This window comes from Agelaius phoeniceus, chromosome 5, assembly GCF_051311805.1.
Source record: "Agelaius phoeniceus isolate bAgePho1 chromosome 5, bAgePho1.hap1, whole genome shotgun sequence".
In the NCBI taxonomy this organism is placed as follows: domain Eukaryota; kingdom Metazoa; phylum Chordata; class Aves; order Passeriformes; family Icteridae; genus Agelaius; species Agelaius phoeniceus.
In genome coordinates this window covers 16,633,977-16,656,613 of record NC_135269.1, presented here as the reverse complement: position 1 = coordinate 16,656,613, position 22,637 = coordinate 16,633,977, and the positions used below count along the sequence as shown (strand labels likewise).

The 22,637-nt window shown below is 37.9% G+C and overlaps 1 protein-coding gene across 2 annotated transcripts in view; it reads left to right on the top strand.

The window, feature by feature from the left end:
- SCUBE1 (signal peptide, CUB domain and EGF like domain containing 1) overlaps positions 1 to 22,637 on the top strand; it is a 194,158-nt gene that overhangs the window by 14,529 nt on the left and 156,992 nt on the right. For both annotated transcript variants that reach the window (XM_077178403.1, XM_054631631.2), the window contains exon 3: positions 16,434 to 16,562. In XM_077178403.1, the coding sequence (XP_077034518.1) occupies positions 16,434 to 16,562 (129 nt within the window). The remainder of the gene's footprint in view (positions 1 to 16,433; positions 16,563 to 22,637) is intronic.

Below are 22,637 nucleotides of genomic sequence, written 5' to 3'. Positions count from 1 at the left end.
CCAGAGTCTGGATTCAAGGGATGGGGGGACATGTTCTGGAAGGACTGGCATGTTTTCCTTAATGCTGCCATTCGCTACAGAGAGCCCCAGTGTTTGTAGCTGGGAGAACACCTCGGTGCACCTGCTTGCACACAGCAGTTTTTATCTGATGGAGAGGACAGCCTGTTGTCTTTAAAACTGTAATTTATTTGGGTGCTTTGGGGGAGTTCTAAAGAGTCCAAAAGGCAGGTGAAAGGTTTGAGTGTGAATGCACCCAGAGGGTCCTGCTGGAGATGGGCTCTGGCACAGCCAGGCAGAGGGATGTGGGGGAGGCTCTCATGCCCTTAGGAATACAGCCTCGATTTGCTCACCCCATTTGGCTTGAACTTGCTAAAATAACTTGATTTTAAAGAAGGGACCAAGCATGAAGAATTTCAGTCTTTGAACAAGCTGTGAAAATGGGAAAAATGGGAAATGGAAGATGAGATGGGAATACTTTAAGAGTCCATTTATGTAAGTAGTACAAATCATAGTTTACTTCTACCTTTATCTGTCAAGTACACACAACATCTATGCTTAAGGCCATGCCAAGTATGAGCACAACTATCAAAAGTCAGAAATACACCTCTGGGAAGTTTAGTGCATGTTCTTATTGATATTTAGAAAATTAAAGAAAAAAACATAATAGGAACAAACTTTATAAAACTGTGGAATTTTTTTTTAAACTATTAACAACATATTGTTCACCTGAAACCTAGTTTACCAAGAGTTGCTTCTTCAATAAACTTTGTGATCAACAAAGAAGTAAAAAACTTAAGGGAAATAAAGACATGTCTTCTGGTCTGTATTAGTCACTGACATAGTCTTTTCTATTATAGTATTTGAAGCAGGAGGGAGTGCTTTAAATGCTTCAACCCATTTAACCTTAATTGCTTGGTTTTAATAGACATTTGCTAACTAAAGGAACCAGATTATAGCTTGAATTAGGCCTTACTAATCTTAATTAAAAGCTCTACTTTATAATCGGAAACAGCATATACTTCAGACAGTAAGCCTTTCTTAAATGGCTTACTTTCAAATACTAAGGCCCTTTCGCTAATAATTGTTTAGACTGGATACGGGTAACCATTATTTTCCTTATATTGCACTTAATTAAAAATATCTCCTCCATGTGGTTTTGTGCAGGCTGCTGGCTGTAAAATTGTTTGACTGGTGGGGGTGGGATTACTTAACTTTTCCTGTGGTAATTTGAAAACATGGTTCTGCCTTTGTTTTAAAAGTTTTCTGGGGTCACAAGTCACAAGACTAACATGTGAATCAATAGAAACATTCACTTCCTGCATTTGTCTGTCCTCAGGCAAACGTTTGTCAGTCACAACCATTAATAATACACCCTATAATTCTTTTAGTTCAACATTGAAATTGGGCTCAGGCACTTGATTATGGTCTCTGCACTCCTTCAGAGACCTAAATTTCAGAATAAATCAAGTCTGTTGTATTGGGAGGGAGGCAGGCCCTGGCTCTGTCTGTTGAGCATTTGGTGTATTAACAGAGCTCCTGTACTTTTCAGGGCTGTCTGAAGAGGACGGAGGGTGGATTTCATATTTGCAAAAGTGGATCTCGGTAGTAGAGATCAGCCCATTTAAACCATTTGCTTTGCTTTCCCTTTATGGTTGAGGGGGAGAAATTTCCTTCATGCAGTTTGCCTTGCATTATTGGAGGCAAAAATAGGACAGATAAATCATGTCCTGGAAATAAGAGTCTTCTTTCTGACACAGATGTGGGCATCTACAAAGTTGGATGAGATGTGTCACTGGATCATTATAAGATTAATCCTCCCAGTTTCAGTTTTATGTTTTTACAATCTCAGTTTTATGTTTTTAGTTCTTTAATTTTTTTTCTTAGTGCAATCTACTCAGGAAGCACTGCTAGACTGTGTGATCATACCTTTATTTAATTTGCAATGCTTTTAATTCAGTGGCTGAATCACCTACTTGCACAAACTAAACACAAATTAAAAGTCCTTTATATACTAAGCCTACTAGACCCCATATGCACTTGGGAGAAAATTCCATAAAAAGTCACTTGTGCCAGTTATGGAGGTGGGCAGATTTTCTTGAATGTCAGTGTTGTTTGCCTAGTTATCAGATCTTTGGAGATCCCCTAAAGCATTCTTTAGAATTTCTCCTTGTTGTCCAGTTAGTTTCATGTTCTATGCTGATGGAACTTACAAAGATTTTTAAATTATACCTAGTACAGGAAGGCAAAATCAGGACTCTTTACAGTGGATGCAAAGAATCTGGTCCCTACCTATGTGTATTTTAATATAAAAATGTGTAAGATGGCCAGACCAAGTTTAACTAAAGATCTGTCTACCCTGATGTGCAGTCTGTGACAGTGGCCAACAGTGGATGCTTACAGTAGATTATAAAAAAGCATTAAATGGAAGAATGCAGCTAGAGACTTAAAGACCTGAGCCAGGAGTTTCATTTCAATCACTGTCTTTAACGACATCTTCAGAATAGGAATGGAAAATAAGTATGTTTGCTTCTCCAGGTGTTCTGCAAAACTCACAGGGGTAGACAGGCGATCAGCTGTGCTCAGAATGCTGGTAAAGAATTGTGCAGGAACAGGTAATTGTGTACACCTGTCTCTTTGCAGCCTCCATCTAATGTGGTTTAGCAGGAGCCTCACACCATGTTTCCCTACATAGGCAAACCCTAAAAACCTGAGTTTTTGTCTTGGTAACTAACAGTCTCTTCAGAAGGATGGGCCTTCACACTTTTCTGAAAATGAGACTTCAATAAGGAGAGTCTCAAGTCAGTTGTGAAAAATTAATAGGTACTTTGAAAAGCTTGACCTGGATGTTTGACCAACCTTCAGATGGCTGGACTGTTAAATCAGGTGCTGTGGATACTCACCCATAACCCTATTATTTCATTCTTGAGCCTTTTATTGAGGCTGAAGTCCTGTATTATTTATGGGTGAGGTAACTAGTCAGGCCTTGCTGCCTCTTTTCAGTGAATAACCAAGGATGTTATAATGTGTTCTGTCCTGGACTTCTGTTTATATATCTTAGAAATACTCTGAATATACACCAGAGACAGTGCTAAAATAGGGATTCTCTGGAAAGATGGGAAGAAAGAAGAAGCATGTGGAATTCATGAAGAACATTTCAAGTGACATCTCAGTTGTCTAGTTTTATGTTGGATGTACTGTCCAATTAAACAAAAAAAAAAAAAAAGAACCCAAACTGTTAATTGGGTTGTTAATCAAGACTTTAGGCAAGACATTTGAGCATTTTGGCTATCTCTGCATAATAAAATAAGATTGTTATGAAAGGCATCTCAGAATAAATGATCTACATGAGAGTATTGGAAATAGGTCAACAAGACCAAACAATTATTTATATAGCCTTAGCCACTTTTATCTCTCTGCTGTCAGGGAAGAGGTCAGTGCAGTTGTACAGCTTGGCTTTCTGTGGTGTATTCTGTCAAAAGTAGATTATTATTTGAATACTGCACAGAAGTTGTAGGCATTCTTTGGTTCTCTCTACCTAACATTCTCCCCAACATAACAAAAAAGAAATTGCTTAAAATTCCCAAAGGGAGATTTCCAGGCTATGAATATGAGCACTCTTCAATTTACAGCAAATGCCCATATTATTATTCCTGTGTCTGCAGTTTCATTCCTTTTTCATTTAATAGTGTTAATGGAAGCTGTGTGTGCTTTCTAGTACAGGATATTTGAACAGTGGAGCCAAATTGTCTGATTTCATGGCAAAGCTGAAATTGCATCCGTTTGCCCTATCTCCCTTTCTTGTCCAAACAGCAGATGTGAGCACAGCTTATAAATGAAAATATTTGATTATTCACAAGTCAGCAATGATGTTTTTCAGATTTGAATGTTAAATTTTGTCCTTAACGCTTCTCCTGGACTTTCCTCACTACTAAACTGGTGTTTGTACAGCTTGGCCTGGCCTCATCTAACCCTCACTTACCTCATGTCCAGCCAAGATGAGTGTGTCACTTCATTAATTCCTGTTCCTGGTATTGCTTTCTGCTCTAGTTACCAAACAGTCCAGGAAATGTTTGAGAGTCTGGAAAGGGTAATGATGATGGAAAAGCCCGTGGATTGCCTGCTACTGTTCACTATTGTACATTTATGTCCCTGTTGGACAATGGCTGTACATCCACAGGTCAAAATCTAAAGGCTTACCACTGTTTACTAAATTTTCTCTGTGATTATTTGTCTTTGGTGATAAATAGGGCTCTGGTTCACAGGACTTATTTCTGCATGGCCTTTTCAAAGACTGAGGAGAGCTACGTCATAACTGATGAACTCTCTTTGTGGATAAAATTTTAGAACTGTCAGCACGTATCAGTAGGGTTGGGTTCTCTGTTTCAGGAAAAAAATAGCTGGAATAAAAAAATTGCATCAATGTGGTATTTGTTAGAAAATAAAACCCGTTTGCATTCATCAACTACAGCAACATCTAGGGCTTCTTGTTGGTACTGGCCAGGTCCATGCTTTCAAATAAAATGGAAAACATTCGGTCTGTACATCCAAGCAAAACTGCATGGCAGGTACTTTACAAACTGTGGAGACAGAATTGTTGTTAAGAAGCTGAGAAAGGCTGTGCCAGATTTCTGAGTTGTGCAGCAAAATTGCCAACTGTTTTGGCACCTTGAAAATAGCTCCACATTTTGTGATTGTACAGTCCTGATGGAGAAAGCTTTTAGAGCTGTGAACTGTTTCAGGCAGTGCTTGTGTGTGCTCACATTTAGGATATCGTCATTATTATCACAGGTTTAGTAAGGTTTAACTTAATGCAAGTGAGATGCTAAAACACAAATCTGTAACAAGCCTAAATTTTCATAACAGGAACAAAATGTGGATTGATCATCTTAAACTCTTGAATTGTAATAAAATTTGTAGTCTAGTAACTTTTATACCTTCTAGATGGTGCACAGAACTGAAAGGTGGTGGACAAAAATTAATTTAAGCTTTTTTGCAAGACATTTGAGATTTAAAAAAAAAGGTATTGTAAATATTTGATTATTCAGTTTAGTCTTCTCAGATCTTTTTGAAGTGAATGTACCAAGTACATAAATGAGCCATGTAAATGGCTTAGTGTAGGATCATCTCAACTAATTTTACTGTTTGTTTCCTAAAAATACCCACAGCTGTGCAATAGACTTATGACCAAAATTAACACCACTCTCCTGAAAACTTAAACCAAATACAAATCATTCATTTATATCTAGGCTGGAGCACTGAAATATTATTTTTAAGAAATGTCTTTACAGCATAGAAAAGAGAAGGAAAGTAAAAAAATCCTCAGTACTGTCTCTTGGATAAAAAGCAATGTAATGTGAAATTATTAATATTGGAAATTAGGCAACATGCTAGTATTAACAGATTACTCTTACCAGAGGTACTTTGGAGTCTTAATTACCATGAGTGTAAGGGACTTCTTTTTCATTGTTTTTTAGTGAATGAGCAATTCTTTCATTTCTCAGAGCATTTCAGCATTTCGCACAATTCAGGTGTGTTACAACCTTTTCACCATCATGTACACCCTGCTAGACTACATAAAAGCTTCTGCAGGCAGAAAAACTATCTACAGCAAAACCAAGCGTAATGATTCTAAACCAAAGAAGGATCTGTGTTTTGATGAACCAAGTTACCACCCAGCCAGCTGCAGTTTAATGGGTGAGGCCTTTATCCCTGTGAAGGACTGAGTGGCACTCCTTGTGGGCTGCTCTTTACTGTTGTCTGCAAACCAAAATGCTGAGAGGCCTTCAGATCATGAAGGATGTTGTTGGGGAATGGTATGAATTTGTCTGTATTCAGGGAACAGGTGGCAAAATAGGAGGCAGAGCTGGTTTCTTGGGCTTCCTAAGTATTGTGTCTGGCAGGGAACACAAGTTCATGGTTTCCCTGTGGATCATATTTAGAAGTAGCCACATGACTTCAGTAAATGTTGAAATGAAAGGCAGCCCTGAACAGGTGATCCCCTCATTGCAGGCCACATCAGCAGTGTAAGGTAGAGCTGCTCTGCTCACAGACAGATTACTTGTCTGGGACTGTCCTGCCAGGTTTTGGAGGCTGGCAAAATTAATATCTGATATGCGTCTTGCACAGAGTAGGAAGTTTGACCAAGTGATACAGGATGACAGGAAGCCCTGTATTGCACAAATCTTGCATGGTATAAGTTGCATTATATTCCCCAAGTGGTGAACCAGCACAGCAGAGTAGTTTTCAGCCAGGAGCCTGAAGTACAGGTGGGAAAAATAGTTTGGAAAGGTAACCTGCTGTCAGAATATGTGAATTTGCTAAAGGAGTGTCTCCACTTCTGCTGGAATACATATTAGTTCCTCATATCCAGGAAGGCTGAAAACCACTGCTCTGCAGCCTCCCATGCTGTTTGTGGTCTTGGCTTTTTCAGCCTGAAACTGAAGAAGTATCAGTCTGCCAGGGACTAAGGAAGCATGTGCTCTATGATACCAAGAAATCATCCATTTGGCAGTGCACAGTCTACCACTGACTCGTTCTGAAATGGGCAAGAAGCAACCTTCTGTTCCCCTACACAAAGGGCCACATAAAAAAAAAGTTAATATTCATTCACTGATAGGTAACAAAGAAATTTACTTCAGAATTGAAGGCTGGGATTTTTTCCCCTTTCAGTGGACAGACATTTAGAAATTAAATGCAAGTAAGGTTGGAGATAAGTAATCTGAGAATGAGATGCCTGCAGAGTCTGGGAAAAAAGTAGGTGAGTTATATCTGTATCAATGAGATAATTTGATTACTTGAAACATTCTTCTCAAAATTGATAGGTGCATATTTGAATTTAAAGATCTAGGAACAATGTCCTGCCATGACTTACTGAAACAATTATCATTAGGATGCGTGCACACCAGCAGTGTCAGTAAAAACATAGAAATACTCTCCCATTAGATGACCAAGAACTTCGAAGATTTGCCGTAGAATCAAACATTTCCCATTATATTAAAAGAGGGAATTGGGGTGCAAATGGCTGTGATTTAGAAGTGGTGGGAAAAAATGCTGTCAAATGTCATGTTTCACATTCATAACAGCTTGTGAACAGGAAACCTCTCTGCTTGAGCTTCTCGGGCATGGCAGCTACTAAATAAAGACAGACTCTAAAACTGTTACATGCTCTGCAGGTATCCATCTTTATTTGGGTATCTCACTTGAGCTTCAAAGAACTTGCAGCCAATCTGTTTAAATATCAATTAAGACAAATGTCAAGCTGCTCCAAGCTCTAATCAAGGGTTCAAGATGCTGAATGCAGGATTACAATCATTTTGGCTTTATCTAGGAAAAAAACTCTATTTACTATAAATGAAGCTGGAATGGTCCCAAATAAGTTTCCATAGTCAAGATGGCAGATGTCACACAGGGGTAATACTCAGATACATTAATAGAACATAAAATATTCCTTAGGGAAAGAACTCTGCTTAATTATTTTTTCCCATAAATGATTCTAGCTCTCCAAAGGTTTCAGGCACCCAAAAGGTACTGTAGGTAAAAAGCTCTGTAAAACTCCAGTGTTAATGCAATAGGAAGACTTGCCAATTAAGCAGTCAGAAACTCTTAAGGTGCTAAGTGAAGAGTGTTCTGTATCGCTTGTTTGACCTCCTCCCCATTCCTGCTGCTGGGGTGTTATGTATGCCACCATATAGAGTATTTAGGTGGCTGGCAAGTGACACCAAATGTGTGCAGAGCCTCAGCTTTCAGTTTGTAAGTTACCTTTTTTCCAATATTTTTGCCTATTTCTTACTTCACTGTACTTCAGTGATAACTTTCCAGTTGCAAGGTACATGTGGACTGAGGCAGGAATACCTGCCTTGAACATCAGGCATCCTCAGAGAAGGAATCAAAGGGGTAGGTTCTTGTGCCTGTTGTCACTTTGATTGGCATATCAATGTCCAGCCACTAAAAATGTTCTTTCCACTCTTTGAACTCAGTTTAAATAAGGAGGGAAATGCACAGGAAAGAGAACAGTGACAGGAAATGGAGGAAGGGAAGGTGAATTTAAGAAAAATGTAAGGAGGGGAGTCTCTAGACACCATATTTCTTATTGATGAATGAAGAATGGGATGGTTACTCACCAAAAATGTGAGATATAGCCATTCAGCTACTGCAGAAATTTTGCATTTTCATCATCTATTGCCTTGTTGCTTTTTCCAATGTATGAGCTGAGTCAGCTGAAGTCAGCTTACAGCACTGGGTGCTTGATACTGTCTAGTCACTTGTGTCTTTAAATGTGGCTCTTTAATTCTCATTGTATGATGCACAATATTTGAAGATCATTAACTAAAATTTGAAAAGTAGCAAGTGCTAAGCACACCTACATTTTCTACAGGCGATAAACTCAGTTCACTTACTTCATCTCCTCCTTAGAGAAGGACTTGTGTCTGAAAGCTGGTTTTCCCCAACCAGTGAGGGTGATTCCTGTAGGGCTACCTTTACCCTGTGTGCCTTGAAAATTTGATTAATGCTTGCTGTACACAGTATAATAATAGGGAAAAAAATTACAGACACAGGGCAAAATAGGGATCATTAATAGTTGTCTCTGTGCTTTCTTTAAAATGATAAGTTAATAATTGTGGTTAGGGAAAATTATTAAACAATATTAAAATAATTTTAAATTTTAAAAAGTCATATCTGCAGACAGTGATAAATGTGATGATATCTCATCTGTCTTTCAGACATATCCTAAATACTTTTAGGCAAGAGTTCTAAATCTGAAACTGTTCGCACTTTAAAAATGTGTGTGTCTTGTTTAATCAGCTGGACATAGCTTTACATAGTTGGTTTGTATTGCATTTCACCCCACTTCTTTCAGACAATACTTTAGCAAGAGATAAAACATGATGAACTTTGTGTTTAGCCATCACAGAAGGAAAGGAAACAAAACTGCTGCAGAGTACTTGATCTTTTCTGGAAACTGGATGAAATAGCTTCCAGAAAAACAGCACAACAATACCACAGATTGTATCCAAATCATGTCCACTAAACTGGCATGGCCTTTTCATTTTATTGCCAGTTTAATACTGGGAAATAGGGGCTTGTGACATTTTTGAAGGAAGTTGTAAAATTGATTTTTTTTTTTTTTTGTGGACGCACTAATGGGAAAAACATGGGAGAGGCAGTACCCATAGTGGAAAGGCTCTTGAGGGATTTACACTGAAAAAACCTCATGTTAAACAACATATTGTACCTGTTCTTTTTCCTTCTCCACCAAGAAACATCCGGCTGCTCTTTCTGAATTTACCCTGCTCCCAGCCTGCCCACTCTTGACCTTGCCTCTTAGAGAAGCCCTAATGGCTATCAAATTTTACAGTTTTCTTTGGCACAAGCGTCTTGAAAACATCATAGCAACTTGAAAGCTGTAAAAACTGCACTCTGTGTTCCTCTGATTCATTAGATTGTAACATTTACAAGGTCACAGCATCTAAAGAATAAAGATGTTAACGTTTATGAGTCAAAAAATAAAGTATTGCAGGAAGGGCCAGATGTAACAAATAATTTGTTTTCTAGAAAAAGTGATTTAACAAGCATTTCGTGGAAAGAGATTTTCAAAAATGGATTTTTCTCTGGAGGTGAAGGGGTTTTTAGGAGTAGAAATATTGAGAGTCTTGGTATGTCAATATATTCTCATAACATTTGGACTTGGAGTAGATGATGAATTCCAATGCCACAAAACAGATGGAAATGCTATTTCATCAGGTCAGATTTAGTTAAATTGATAATTGATCACATTTTCCCACCCAATTCTTCATTCTTTGGTCATATTTTGCAAATTTTAAGACTAGAGCAGACTTGAAATGTGTGGAAATGTGCTGATGCTAAACTCTTTGTAAGAATCTAATGTGTTTAGTAATATTGCTCAGGTTGGGTGTTTCCCTGAGAGCCCAACTTCTGGCAATTTTCACCTGCACTTTACCAGAATGGTCTTTAACCTATGCTTGAGCTTTTATTCTGGCCTTTGGATCTGAAACTGGTTCCCTTCTTAAGGAAAGTGCAACTTGATATGGGAAATACAAATGCCTTAGGTTCAGGTTGTCCAGAGTGTGATATATATCTGCTGAACGTACATTAAATGTAGACTCTGCCAAAGAATATATATAAAAATGTGAGTATTCCCATGTAATTTTTACTTATTTTCATGCCTTTTTCAGTCTCAAACCCAATTATGAAGAAAAAAAAGATGCTGATCTGACTGTGATCCAGGACTTGAACTTGTTTGTAATTCTTGTCAGTATGCATGTAACTTCACTTCTGCTTGTTTCCTTTAAAGCAGTGGAGACAGCGCTACATTGCTGTTTGCTCTGAATTGGAAATGGGAACAAAAAATTTCAGTGCTGATCCTGTCTTACGTACCTCTCTACTGTGAATCCCAGAAAATATGTCTTCCTGGCTTCACTAAGCCAGTGGCAATAATTGTAGAATTGGGTTTTCATCTCAGGCTGTTTTATCTTTGGATTTTACAAGGTTACTTTCTTTCACAAGCATCTGAGATCAAGCTTGCATGAAGCTATGCAGTGAGGAAGACAGTTCTGCACTGTAAATCTTCTTAGTTGTGTAGGATTTAGAACCTAAGAATGGGCCTTTTTTCCCTGTATTTTTCTGTGAATTTGAGGATAGTGCATTAGCCCTAGGAGGAACAGTGACCAAAACTCGATAAAGAATCAATAACATTTTTTTGAAAGCTCTTAGTAGAGAAGCCATAAAAGTGAAAAATAGTACTACATGGAAATATGGGCTCCAGCACCTTGCAGTGTTCTTTGCTGCATAAGAGTTGTGGAAAAGCAGGCAAGATACTGCTGTTGCAGAGCTGTAGGAAGGCATTTTTTAGCAGAAGGCAACTGATAAAAGAGAATTTTGCATCTGGTGTGCTTTGCCCTTGGTAGGGGCTAGCAGGAACCCCTTTTCAAGCAAGAAGGTAAAACACAGTTTCTTTCCTGTCAAGTTTGTAAGGGCAATGTTATTTACTGTCTCCACAGTGCCTTTTTGGCAGTATTTTCCTTAAAGCAATTAGATAAAGGAAGATGAATATCAAAATTTTCTTTCTTTAGATACTGGAGAAATACATGGCTTCAGGCATCAAGATGTACTTACAAAGATTTTAATATTTCTTTTTCTAGCTATTTAATGGATCCAGCTTCTTTATGAGAAATTCTACATCTGCATAATATACCTGCACAATCGCTTTTGTTTGTGGTTCTGTAAATTAGAAGTTGATGTGGGCAGACAGCTTTCTTTGGCTATTTGTTTTAAAATGTTCAAGCACATAAATTACTCCATTCAAAGTCAATTGAAGTTTTTGTTTACTAAATTAGCTCCAGATCTTGCCCTTATATTGCTAGTCAAGAAATACTTTAAAATGGACACAGATTTTGTTCAATCCCACGCCTATTTTGAACATCTTCTGTTGCATTGTGAGTGTTGGGATCTGTGGCCTTGACAGATGCCAAGATAAAAATTGTGTCAATGCACACTTTCCCATTTTCTACAGAAATCTGTGGAATTCAACACTAAACACTGAATTTGGCTCATTGACTTCCAGGCCTCAGTCATTCTTCCTTTTGCATGTTAATAGCCATAAGGCTTCTTGTGACAGTTTAGCTGTGACACTCATCCAAAATTCATCAAATCCATGCAGGCATTTGCTTTGATTTCAGTAGCTGTGCCCATGATGATCTGTAGCTGTGCTGACAAAGTTTGTTGCATATGTTGGAACACACATTTGTGGACATTCAGGAACTTAATTAATTTCAAGTGATGCAATGAAGAGTGGGAATTAATTTTTCTGGAGGTAGACTTTTTACTTTCTTGGCATAAATTCTGTGCCACCTTCTAGGAGAGCTGGTTACTGCTTGGAAAAGATGATTAGCACTCAGTCAATTAATGACAGTGCTGAAAATGTTTAGACAAAATGGGAACCAGGCATTTTGCAACTTCCTCGTTTTTTTTACAGTTTAGTTTGTCTTGTGGACATTAGTTATTGCATGCTGATGTGTCTTCTATTCTTTGCTGTAACAGAAAACTGAAATACTGTGATATGGGAAGCAAAAGAGTTTGATTCTTGTTTTATTTTGAACATTTCATAGTTATATGTGCTTCTGGAAGAGATGCTTCTCTGCAAGGTGGCATTGTGAGGCTTATGAGAGTTCCATCTCTTTGTGGCAGAATACACAAATTAAACCAATCATGGGGCAGTGTAAATTTCACCTCTAATAACGAAGAAGAATTAACCCCATTATGTATAAGGGAAATACAAGTCCCATCAAACTAAAAAGAATCAGGTTACTTAAAACAAATTCAAATTCTCTTCCTATAACTGAAATACAAGGACCGTAAATGAGAGCACATCCTCATGATAACACATCCTCAGATACTTGTCTAGAGTATTTTTTAGAAGTTCTTAGATGCTTGCATTGCATAATAACTGCAGTCTCATAGAGTGGGTGTTCTTTAAGTAACACCACTGCTCCTTGAGGAGGGCAGTAGAAGAGCATGGCTGTGTTCCCTAGGGATATGCTCAAAGAGTTATTTCCAGATGGTAACAAAGAGATTCACCTCTGCTTTCCAGAAAGAATTAGGATGGAGTTTCCAAGCCTCTTACACCCTGGTAAATAGCTGAACCACTACAGTTATTAGTACACCCAAGTAAGCAAGTTTCTTTTTACCTCTTCTTTCCTGATCATTTTTTACTTTAAAACTTTTGAAACAAGCAGTGGATTTTTGAGATTTTTCTGAACTAGTTCCAGAAAGAGATGATCAAAATTCTTTTGCCAGCATCTGAGGATGTCCTTACATCCAGCCCTGGGATTGGGAGGTGCTGTCTTTTTTGAATACACTAAGCTCAAATGGGTTCTTGGCAGGTTGTGTCAGTACTGAAAATTTCTCTACACCTTCTTAATCATTTGGTGCATTTAATTCTTGTCTGAGACTACCACAATTCCTGCCATTGTAGTACCACATGGATTTAATTTCTCTTGGAGTGGAAATACCGCAATTCTCTTTTAAGGTGATTTCTTCACTAAACACCCCAAGAGTTCCCCATCTGAACAGCTGGAATTTAAGGAATTGAAGACTTTATAAATATTTTGCCAGAGTACACAAAACTTTGGGTTTCTCTTTGAGAAACCTTGCAAATTCATCAGTAGATGCACCTGCATCCATCACAATTTCATGGCTGAATACCTACATTTATTTTTTTCCTCTTGGTTTTGGTTTTTGTTTTTGTTATGGTAATTCCTGCATGATGAAAGACAATATTAAGAGATCAAATGCTAAAAATGCTAAGGATAGTTGAAGCTATAAAATTAGCAGAGAAAGCAGGGGTGTTTAGAGTTGAGGTTTTGATTAACACCCAATTCTATCAATTATAGGAAAAAAAGAATGATAGGATATGACCTACTCAAAAGGAAATGAACACAGATGGCCCCTGCGAATTTTGAGGCTTATAATAGAAAAAATGAAGAGCAAGGCTGCAGGTTTTATGTGATTGAATATACTCCTATTACTTTGACTCTATATGAAGCTTACTAAGGAAGCTGTATTCTGTCATGTCAGATGTAGTATTCTGTCCATAAATTACAGCTGTTGCACACTGAGGCATTCTTTAAAGAATGTCTTCCTCCAGGTAAAAGAGAAGATGGAGTGGTGGTCACATTGCTTGCATTTCTCTTGGCAGTTGGAGCTTCATAAATGTTCAACATTTGGCCTTTGTAGGCTTTGTGCATGTTCTTATGAGATTTTCTTGTTTGGGTTTTTTTTGTTTGTTTGTTTGTTTGTTTGGGTTTTTAGGGGGGAGAGAGGAGCTGGGGTTTTTTTGGTGTGTTTTTGCTTTGGTTTTTTGGGAAATGTAAATACACCAGTCTTAGCCCCTTGGTCTTGGTTTTTTTGCTAGCCATGCTGGAGATAGAAATTCCAGCTATTGGGCTGCAAAAGGGAGAAATAATATTCTAATCCTTTTGCAATATTAATTGTGACTTGAACTCCTAAGAGAATGAGATGAAAAGTATCTGTTTCTTTTGCTATTTTTGTGGTTTCTGTATCTGTTGCATTACCTTTTCCAAAACTCGAGTATTGTATTGCATCATCACTTTGTGCTGCTAATCACAGTACAGCTTTTTAGAAATAGCTGTTATATAAGGGGCAGTCATTCAAAAGGCTTCCCATTTCTTTGGTATTTTTTTTCCCTTTTGAAAGCTCCCCTACTGCTTATTTAAACAAATAGTACTGTTTGGTTCATTGTTTGAAAAAAAAAAAGGAATTAATTGCTCAACCCTTGGCAGTCTGATGCTGAGGAACATTACAGGTGGTAACAGCTTCTTCTGAATGCCCTCTTCTGAAAAGACTCATCGCTGGATAAAAGTTAAGAGCAAACTTTGAAATGAAGATGTCATTTTTTCTGAGTGTCCTGAGGGGAACACCTGAAACACCTGCCATCAAAATCCTGTTAGATGCTTTTTGAGTATTGACTTGGCCTGTTAAAACATGGCATTATTGTAGAGCTCTCTTTTTGTCTCTGTAGCCTGTAGGGAACAGCAAGAAGTTTCTGGAAATATTCATGAATGGTTGTGGAAGGTGCAAATTTCTCCTAAGTGGAACGCAGACTGTAACATTTTGGGAATATGTACCCAGGCACACAGAGCTGTGGCCTAATGAGAGCAGCTTCTCAGAGACTGCATTGCAGGTTGTTTGGGATGAGCACTTGACTTGCTCATTCTTGTTTTCAATAAAAATCATAGATTTCTCTTTTTGCTCTCATACTGGACTTGGAAGGTAGAGCACAACCACAGGCTGTGCTGAGTGGGCACTTGTACAGCTCATGGATGGAAATTGTTAGTAAAGAATGAGAACCTTCAGAAAAAGAGCAGTGCTTTAAAGACTAGGAAATTTACCTTTAAGCAGCAGCTTGTATTTTGGTTTGAAGATCATTTCTCCAGCTTCCTATTTCTGGTATTGCTATGGTGCCAAATGCTGAGTTACGAAATAGCCAGCTGGTTTTGCAAATAAAACCAAGCCTGTCATTCCCTTTTCAAGCTGCTGAGAAGGTTGTACAAGGGGGACTTCAAAGTTGTTGAGGCAGGTGGATGGAGAGTTGGAAAATTCTGAGTTTAAGGTAGATTTTTGGGAGAGGCCAACATGAGGGAGAAGACTTGCAACAGAACTTGGGAAAAGCCTGTCCCTGCTCTCACGGATTGTGTTAGGAGGGACAAACCCAGCCATTCTCAATCCAAGCACCAGAAGTGGTGAAGGCACTGAGTGGCTGAGTCTGAGGTGGTTCTTCAGATGGGTCTGATTTTGCCCAGACCACCTTGTCTTCTTTGGATTCCATCTGGGTGTGATACCAGGTAGCAAGAGCTTTTTGTGGAGTGCTTTTAAAAGGTGAAAAAAAAGAGAGAGAAAATCTATGTGAATATTAACCTAATTTAGAAAAATGTCAATCACCTCTGCAATGGAAGGCACATTTGAAATGTAATGCTGGGGTAACTCTGATATTCTAACAGGTGGTTTTCTAAAATAATAACTTTATCTGTTTATCACGTGCTGCCTAACTTAGGGAGATTAGCTGTGGTTTTTGGTCTAGCACAACACAAATTTAGACCTGATACTTATCAAGCCATGAGGCTATCTTTAATTATTTATGTATTTTTAGTTGGTTGATGTGTACCACTTAATTATTCACAAGAGTGACTGTAATACTGATGTTCCATGTATAAGCCAAAATACAGTTTGTAGAAAGAAGAAAGTTTACTTTTTCTAGAATGAGTTTTTTTTTTTTGTATGAGGGAGGGAAGATCATGACAGGATTGTTTGTAATTGAAGCAGAATTCATCTCTCATCTTTTATGATCCTCTTTAAGATACAGGCCAGTGTGAAAAAACCCCAAACAACTCTATCATATCTTCTGAGAAGAAAATACTGACATTTTTGTGGTTCTGGTTGCATGTGATTAATACAGAAGATTATAGTTTATTTGTTATAAAAGGCATACTTTTGTCTCATGCCATATTAATACTATGCTTCTCATAGTTGTTACAAGTCAAAGGATTCATTCCTTGCTTGATTATATTGAAGCCAGAAAATAAAAACTACATTTTAAATATAAAGTGTAGCAAAATCAAGTGTTCCTTTTTTTATTTTTGACAACGTATCATTGTTTACTGTGATGATACTCCAATTATTTTGTGAAAGAGTGTTCTATACATTGGCTTGCTGCTTTTCAGACAAATATGACCCTGATATATTCAGTCCCTGACCATGTGTTGAAGTAGGCAAAATGAGCCTAAAAGAAAGATTAGGGATGGGCATATTTGAAAAAACATGCTCATTTGGAGAATTTTTTCTGTATTGTTAGAATTCTCGTTTTACAAAAGCTTTTTTTCTCCCCTCTTGTGTTTTAGATATCGATGAGTGTGAAAATGACTTCTACAATGGGGGTTGTGTCCATGAGTGTATCAACATTCCAGGCAACTACAGGTGTACGTGCTATGATGGATTCATGTTAGCCCACGATGGCCACAACTGTCTTGGTAAGTGGTGAATGCAAGAAACTTTCATTTCATGGCTGTGGCAAGAAGGCCTGATCTGTTTTCTGCATTTTATCACCTGGTGCTTCTTCAGTAAAGACTTGATCCAGGTCACAATGAATACATTCAAACCTGTGTGTTGGCCCCACTGTGGTTTAGGTCAGATCCTTTCAGCTGTCACTCTTAATCTCGACATTCTCAAAGCAGAATGCCCATGTTTAATATTGCTGAGGAAAACCCTGACCCCCAAAGCCTGTGCTCGGTGCTTGGGCTTCTTCTTCAAGAAAAGTAATCTGTTAAATATATTAAATATACTGAGATATATTTTGTCTGTTTCTTCCAACTTTTGTCATCCCAGTCATATCTTTAGAGCTTTCCTTCCCCTTTTTTCCCATTTTCAGGCAGGGATATGGTATATGAACATAAATTACGGAATGTAAGAAGTACAAGTAAGCCAGAAAGGAATACTTGGACAATGAAACAAGGCAGAGAAACACTAATCACTAATAACTGGAGGGACACTGTCCACTGACTGTGAAAGCCCAGTGCAGGATCTTCATTGCTTCAGCAGTCTGAGGATTTGGGGATCTGTATTTTTGATTCATGGCCATTGCTCTGGTTCAAATAGGGTGGGTTTGTCCTAGAGTTACATAGGTATATGTTCTTATTATGAAATTCCTCACACCAGTTGCCTGGAAATGAACCTACACTTCTATGTCCAGTTTCCCATAGCTTCTTACTTGTTGGTCATTTTTTGCTTAGAGACTCTTTCTCACTATTCCCAATATAAATGCAATGACCACATTTTGGTACAGTCCTAAGTTAATTTCAAGGTGATGTTTATAAAACAGTGTGTAAAAGGGATATTTTTCTCTGGGTCAGCAGCAGCTCTACTTTAATAAAAACTGAGATATTTTCAATTAAATTCAAGAAATGAGGCAGCAAACCAGAAATATTGAAGTCCAGTATCACCAGTCTGCACTAACTGAAGCTATGAAAGAACTAGGATTTCAGGGCAAGGATTTGATTAGCCTTTCAGTAGATGTATTTTGTACTGCATTTATTTTCAAACAGAGTAATATTTGTTCAGATGGATTATATATCCTGACCATTGACAGGGGTTTTTACTCAAACTTCCAAATTTCATTTGTAATAGAACAGACTAAAATAGATTTATTTGCCTCAGCCTGAGGTGGTCAAATGATTAATGGTGCAAGAGGTATTTCTCATACAAAGAGCAGCCAGACGTTAATTTAAAAAATAAAGAAAAGCTCTATTTATTCTAATATTCATAAATTCTTACTAAAACAGAACACAGACATAATCAAATAGTTCAAATATTTGGAATTCAAATAACTGTGCATATGTATTGTTTCAAACAGCTTGCTAGTTTCAACTTTGTCCAAACAACTTCCATTATAGTAGGGAAAAAAACTCTTTTGAACAATGAATAGCAAAAGGAGTGACCTGATCAATGATGAGCCATTGAGGAGATCTGTGGGACTTTTTTTGGACCTGCTGTCTGTGTTATTGCTCTCTGGTCATGAAATGAAGAGGCTAAATCTACAGAGATAGTCACATTTCTAATTACATTTTCATTAATTTATATCCAGCCACTTGATTTTTTTTTTGTGTTTTTTTTTTAATTAAGAAAAAAAGGCCAACAAAAATACAAACAGGTGACTACATTGGGAATAATAGCTAAGAGCTCCCTTTCTCCCAATGTACAACCATAGGACACTAAAAGAGGTCACAATTGTCTTTCTGATTTTGAGACCATGGACTGGGGAGGTTGTGTCTGCAACTAATAAATGGTCTTTAGCATGTCTTGGTAAAATATCTGGTTTTACTTACAGACACTGAAAAGGGAATCAAGGCACATTCCCTCTTCCTTCCTTCCTTCCTTCCTTCCTTCTTTGAAATATGAATGATTTTAGTGAGGGCCAGCATGTCTGCTTGTAAGGTTTTAGACTGAAGATTTCAATTGTGACAATGACCATGCCAATCTTGCTATGGCTGTTTGTTGTGTGCTGACTCAGATTTGGGACACCATTGCTAGAAAAGAGAGAACTTTTTTTTTGGATGGCATTTTTCTGCTATTATTTGCACCCCACCTAGTTGCTGGCATTGTCAGTTATACTGACTGTTGTGACAGCCTAGTGGTTTCCATTAGTAGAGTATCAGTTTTTGAAAAGGGGGACATTCTAATCCCTTCCCTTCTTGATCAGCTTTATTTCCCTTCTCTTATGCTACCAGAAATATGTAAATGAAGTAAGAGGTTGCAGTGAGGTCTCAAATCAAAAACAAACCCTGTATTGCACAAACAAATTTAAATTAGGATTTCTATAATGTTTGGGGATTGGTTTGCTTATTCCAAATATTTTCTTTTTCACCATGATGAAATTAGGCGTTGAAAGGAATTGAAGTTTTGGTGAGTCCACTAGTTTCCATCTGTTCTTGCTTTTTGAGAAACCAGTCATTTTTCATGGATTTTATGGAGACAAAGAATGCTTCACAAGATTAGTATCAATGTTTTTCACCTTTCTTATAATGAAAAAGATTTCATCAGAACTTCTGCATATCTTCTTTGACATCAGGATTTCTACATTTCTTGCTTGGCTGTGGTCTCTGCAAGTTGTTAAGCCATCTCTTCTTGACAGGGTTTACATTCCTTCATAAATCTTCACTGAATGTCTTTCTAATAACATCAGTACAGCAAGATGTCTAAAATCTTCTTTATAAATAGCAAATTTGAAGTATTCAGTTACAGCGGATGCTGTGGACAAGTTAAGTGCTTTTTCCTGAGTTCTTCCTCCAACATTTCCTTCCTTCCTTCCTTCCTTCCTTCCTTCCTTCCTTCCTTCCTTCCTTCCTTCCTTCCTTCCTTCCTTCCTTCCTTCCTTCCTTCCTTCCTTCCTTCCTTCCTTCCTTCCTTCCTTCCTTCCTTCCTTCCTTCCTTCCTTCCTTCCTTCCTTCCTTCCTTCCTTCCTTCCTTCCTTCCTTCCTTCCTTCCTTCCTTCCTTCCTTCCTTCCTTCCTTCCTTCCTTCCTTCCTTCCTTCCTTCCTTCCTTCCTTCCTTCCTTCCTTCCTTCCTTCCTTCCTTCCTTCCTTCCTTCCTTCCTTCCTTCCTTCCTTCCTTCCTTCCTTCCTTCCTTCCTTCCTTCCTTCCTTCCTTCCTTCCTTCCTTCCTTCCTTCCTTCCTTCCTTCCTTCCTTCCTTCCTTCCTTCCTTCCTTCCTTCCTTCCTTCCTCCCTCCCTCCCTCCCTCCCTCCCTCCCTCCCTCCCTCCCTCCCTCCCTCCCTCCCTACGATGATATCCTTGTCTAGCTAAAAATAAACATTTTCTGTATTCCCTTGAGTAGTTTTTTCTCAAAAATTGCTCTATATTCTGCTCAGTGGATGCAAGACTAGTATTTGGTGTCATACAGTAGGTTTGAAATAGGATTTCCCTTCTTGTACATGAAATACAAATCTGAGGAGTTTTATAATGCTTATCTGTTTTGATGTAAATGAGAATAGCTACCACCTGCTTTCTCTCCTTTTTTGTGTGTTGTTTGGGGTTTTTTCATATTTTCTTTCTCCTGAGGTCTGATTTGTGATAGTCACTTTTTAAAATGGGGAATAAGCATTGCTTTTTTGCATAAGCAATTCTTGCTGCCAGGCTGCACACATCCTAACTCTTCCTTTTTTTAAAGATTAGGATAGGTTCTATTAAGTTCTCTGCTTTATAGTAAGCATACTAAAGATGGTTGCAAATTCTTTGTAGAAAGTATCAAAAAAGATGCAAAGCAGCATGGACAAAAAAATTATTGTATTCAGAGACATACTTATTTTATTTAAAAGTTTTTATGTGGTATTAATTGCTGTAGGAACATGTCTTAAAGCCTTGTAAATAGTAATAAAATTGTCCTCAGAAAGTCCTGTAAGGAAATGAAATAAAATTTTAATTGTTTTATAGATTAGTAACTAGGCAAACAGATTAAGTTACTTCTCAGTCTTCACACAAGGTCTACACCATAGGCAGGAATAGAATCCTTACCTTTCTGCATCCCTGATTTTATTTCAAATAGTCTGTGTAGCTTTGGTTTCTCCTACAGAAAAATAGCAATTACTAAGTTTGGACACCTGTAATATGATATCTCAATTGATTCTTTTGTATGTGTGACCTCCTGCAGATAACTATAAAAGTAGGTTTTGATGATTCAATATAGCTTATGGTTCTTCAGGAGCTAATTATTTGTCTGATTGAGAAGGATCCTGGGAAGCAGAGGGAAATTCTGGTCAGAAATCGGGACAGAAGTGCAATTCCTAGTGTGTGTGATAAGTTCCATGGAGCTCTCTGCAGGAGCTGAGCAGACACGAGTGTGGCAGACACAGGCACAATGTCAGCTGTGAATTGAATAGCAAAGTCCTGGCTGTGTCCACAACCTTGAAGGTGCTTTGGGCAGAAGGCTTGATTTTCCAACCTGAATAATGGAAATTAGCTTTTTATTTGTCTGTTGTCAGATGGTCTTTGCATCTCTTGACAAAGTGGCTAAGTCACATGGAAACCCCTGTGGGAAAGGAGTGGTGGCACTTTCCCTGGAGCATCTGAACCTGCTTCAGGAGTGGTATTGATTTGCCAGCTCTGGTAGGTGCAGTGAATCAGCAATTCCAGCCAGGCATTTGGAAGCCTGCAGCTAAAAGAGAAACTTCTGAGATGAACCAGGAGCTGATGAGGCACAGGCCTTGAGATGCCTGTTATAAAATAGACCTTGGGATCTCAAACAAGTATAAAATCTCATGTTTGAAGTCACACAATTTCGTTTCTTCTAAGGTCTGAGGTTAAGATCTAAACCCAAGTGCCTGTCTTGAAGTACTCCTTTAAAATCTCTTGGCTTACTTTAAAAGAGAAGAGGTTTAACCCTGGCATGGAGGTTTAATTCTTGGCTGGGTGGTAGTAATCTGCAATCTGACTCAGATGAAAAAACTAACATTACTATATGCATAGAATCTCAGAATCATTTAGATTGGAAAAGCCCTCCAAGATCATTGAGTTTAACCTTTAGATCATCGAGTCCAACTTTTAAATGTATGTATATCACATCATATGATTCAATCATTTTTCAGTAAATGTTCCAGGGTTCTATGTTTTTGGGGTTTTTTTCCCAAAATAAACCCAAACCCATTAGAAATTAAATTCTACCTGTTCCTATCCTGTTGTTCAAACATACACACTGCGACTTGGGATTGTGCCTCATCTGACTATCAACATGAAGTGAGAGGGGAGTTGCAAATGTGTGAGAAATCATTCCTAAAGCTACCAGATGTATCTTGTCCAGAAGTATCACATAACTCAGGATTGCATAATTACTGGTATGATTAAGGAGATCAGTGTCTTCTTTTTAATTTAGCTGTATTTTTCTTCTTCCTCTGACAGCTGTGCACAATCGTTGCTTGCTTAAAGTCCAAGCAAATGCTGGTATTCCTGATGTTTATTTTTCTTTACGTTTCCCGACAGTTCAAATAGATTTTTTTTATTAAACTTTTTAATATGAAACTAAACAGCTTTTGCAAAGTTGTTTTTAGTTTCATAAAAATATTTTAAAGAGGAGCTGAAAAATGGTTCATTTTCTTGGCCATCTTCCAGTTTTCCTTGCCCTTCTTTCCTAGTTCCTGAAGACTAATAGGTGAGCTGACAGTTATGTGTTGTCCCTCTCTAGCACATTATAGCAGGTCCTCTAATAATATTATCAGTCATAAACTGTCTTCCAGATTTTCCTGGTTAGTAATTCCAAGCCCATTGGCAGATGGAGGAAGGTTGAATATACCCAGTAGCCTTCTTTTTATAACTCTTCATTTTTTATTAAAACAAATGTAAAATTATGGTATTTTTCTAAAGAAGGTTAATAATCTAAATCTTAAAGTTCTTACTCATTTCCAGACTTTTACTTGAACAGGATTTTGGGACTTGGAGGTGGTTTATTTCTTAAGAGAAGCAGGCCAGACCCCAAATCAGGTCTCAGTAGTTGAGTAGCAAGGAGCTGTTCTAACTGTGAGGGGTCCAAGCCACAAGATGGGAATGGGAATGTATAAAATA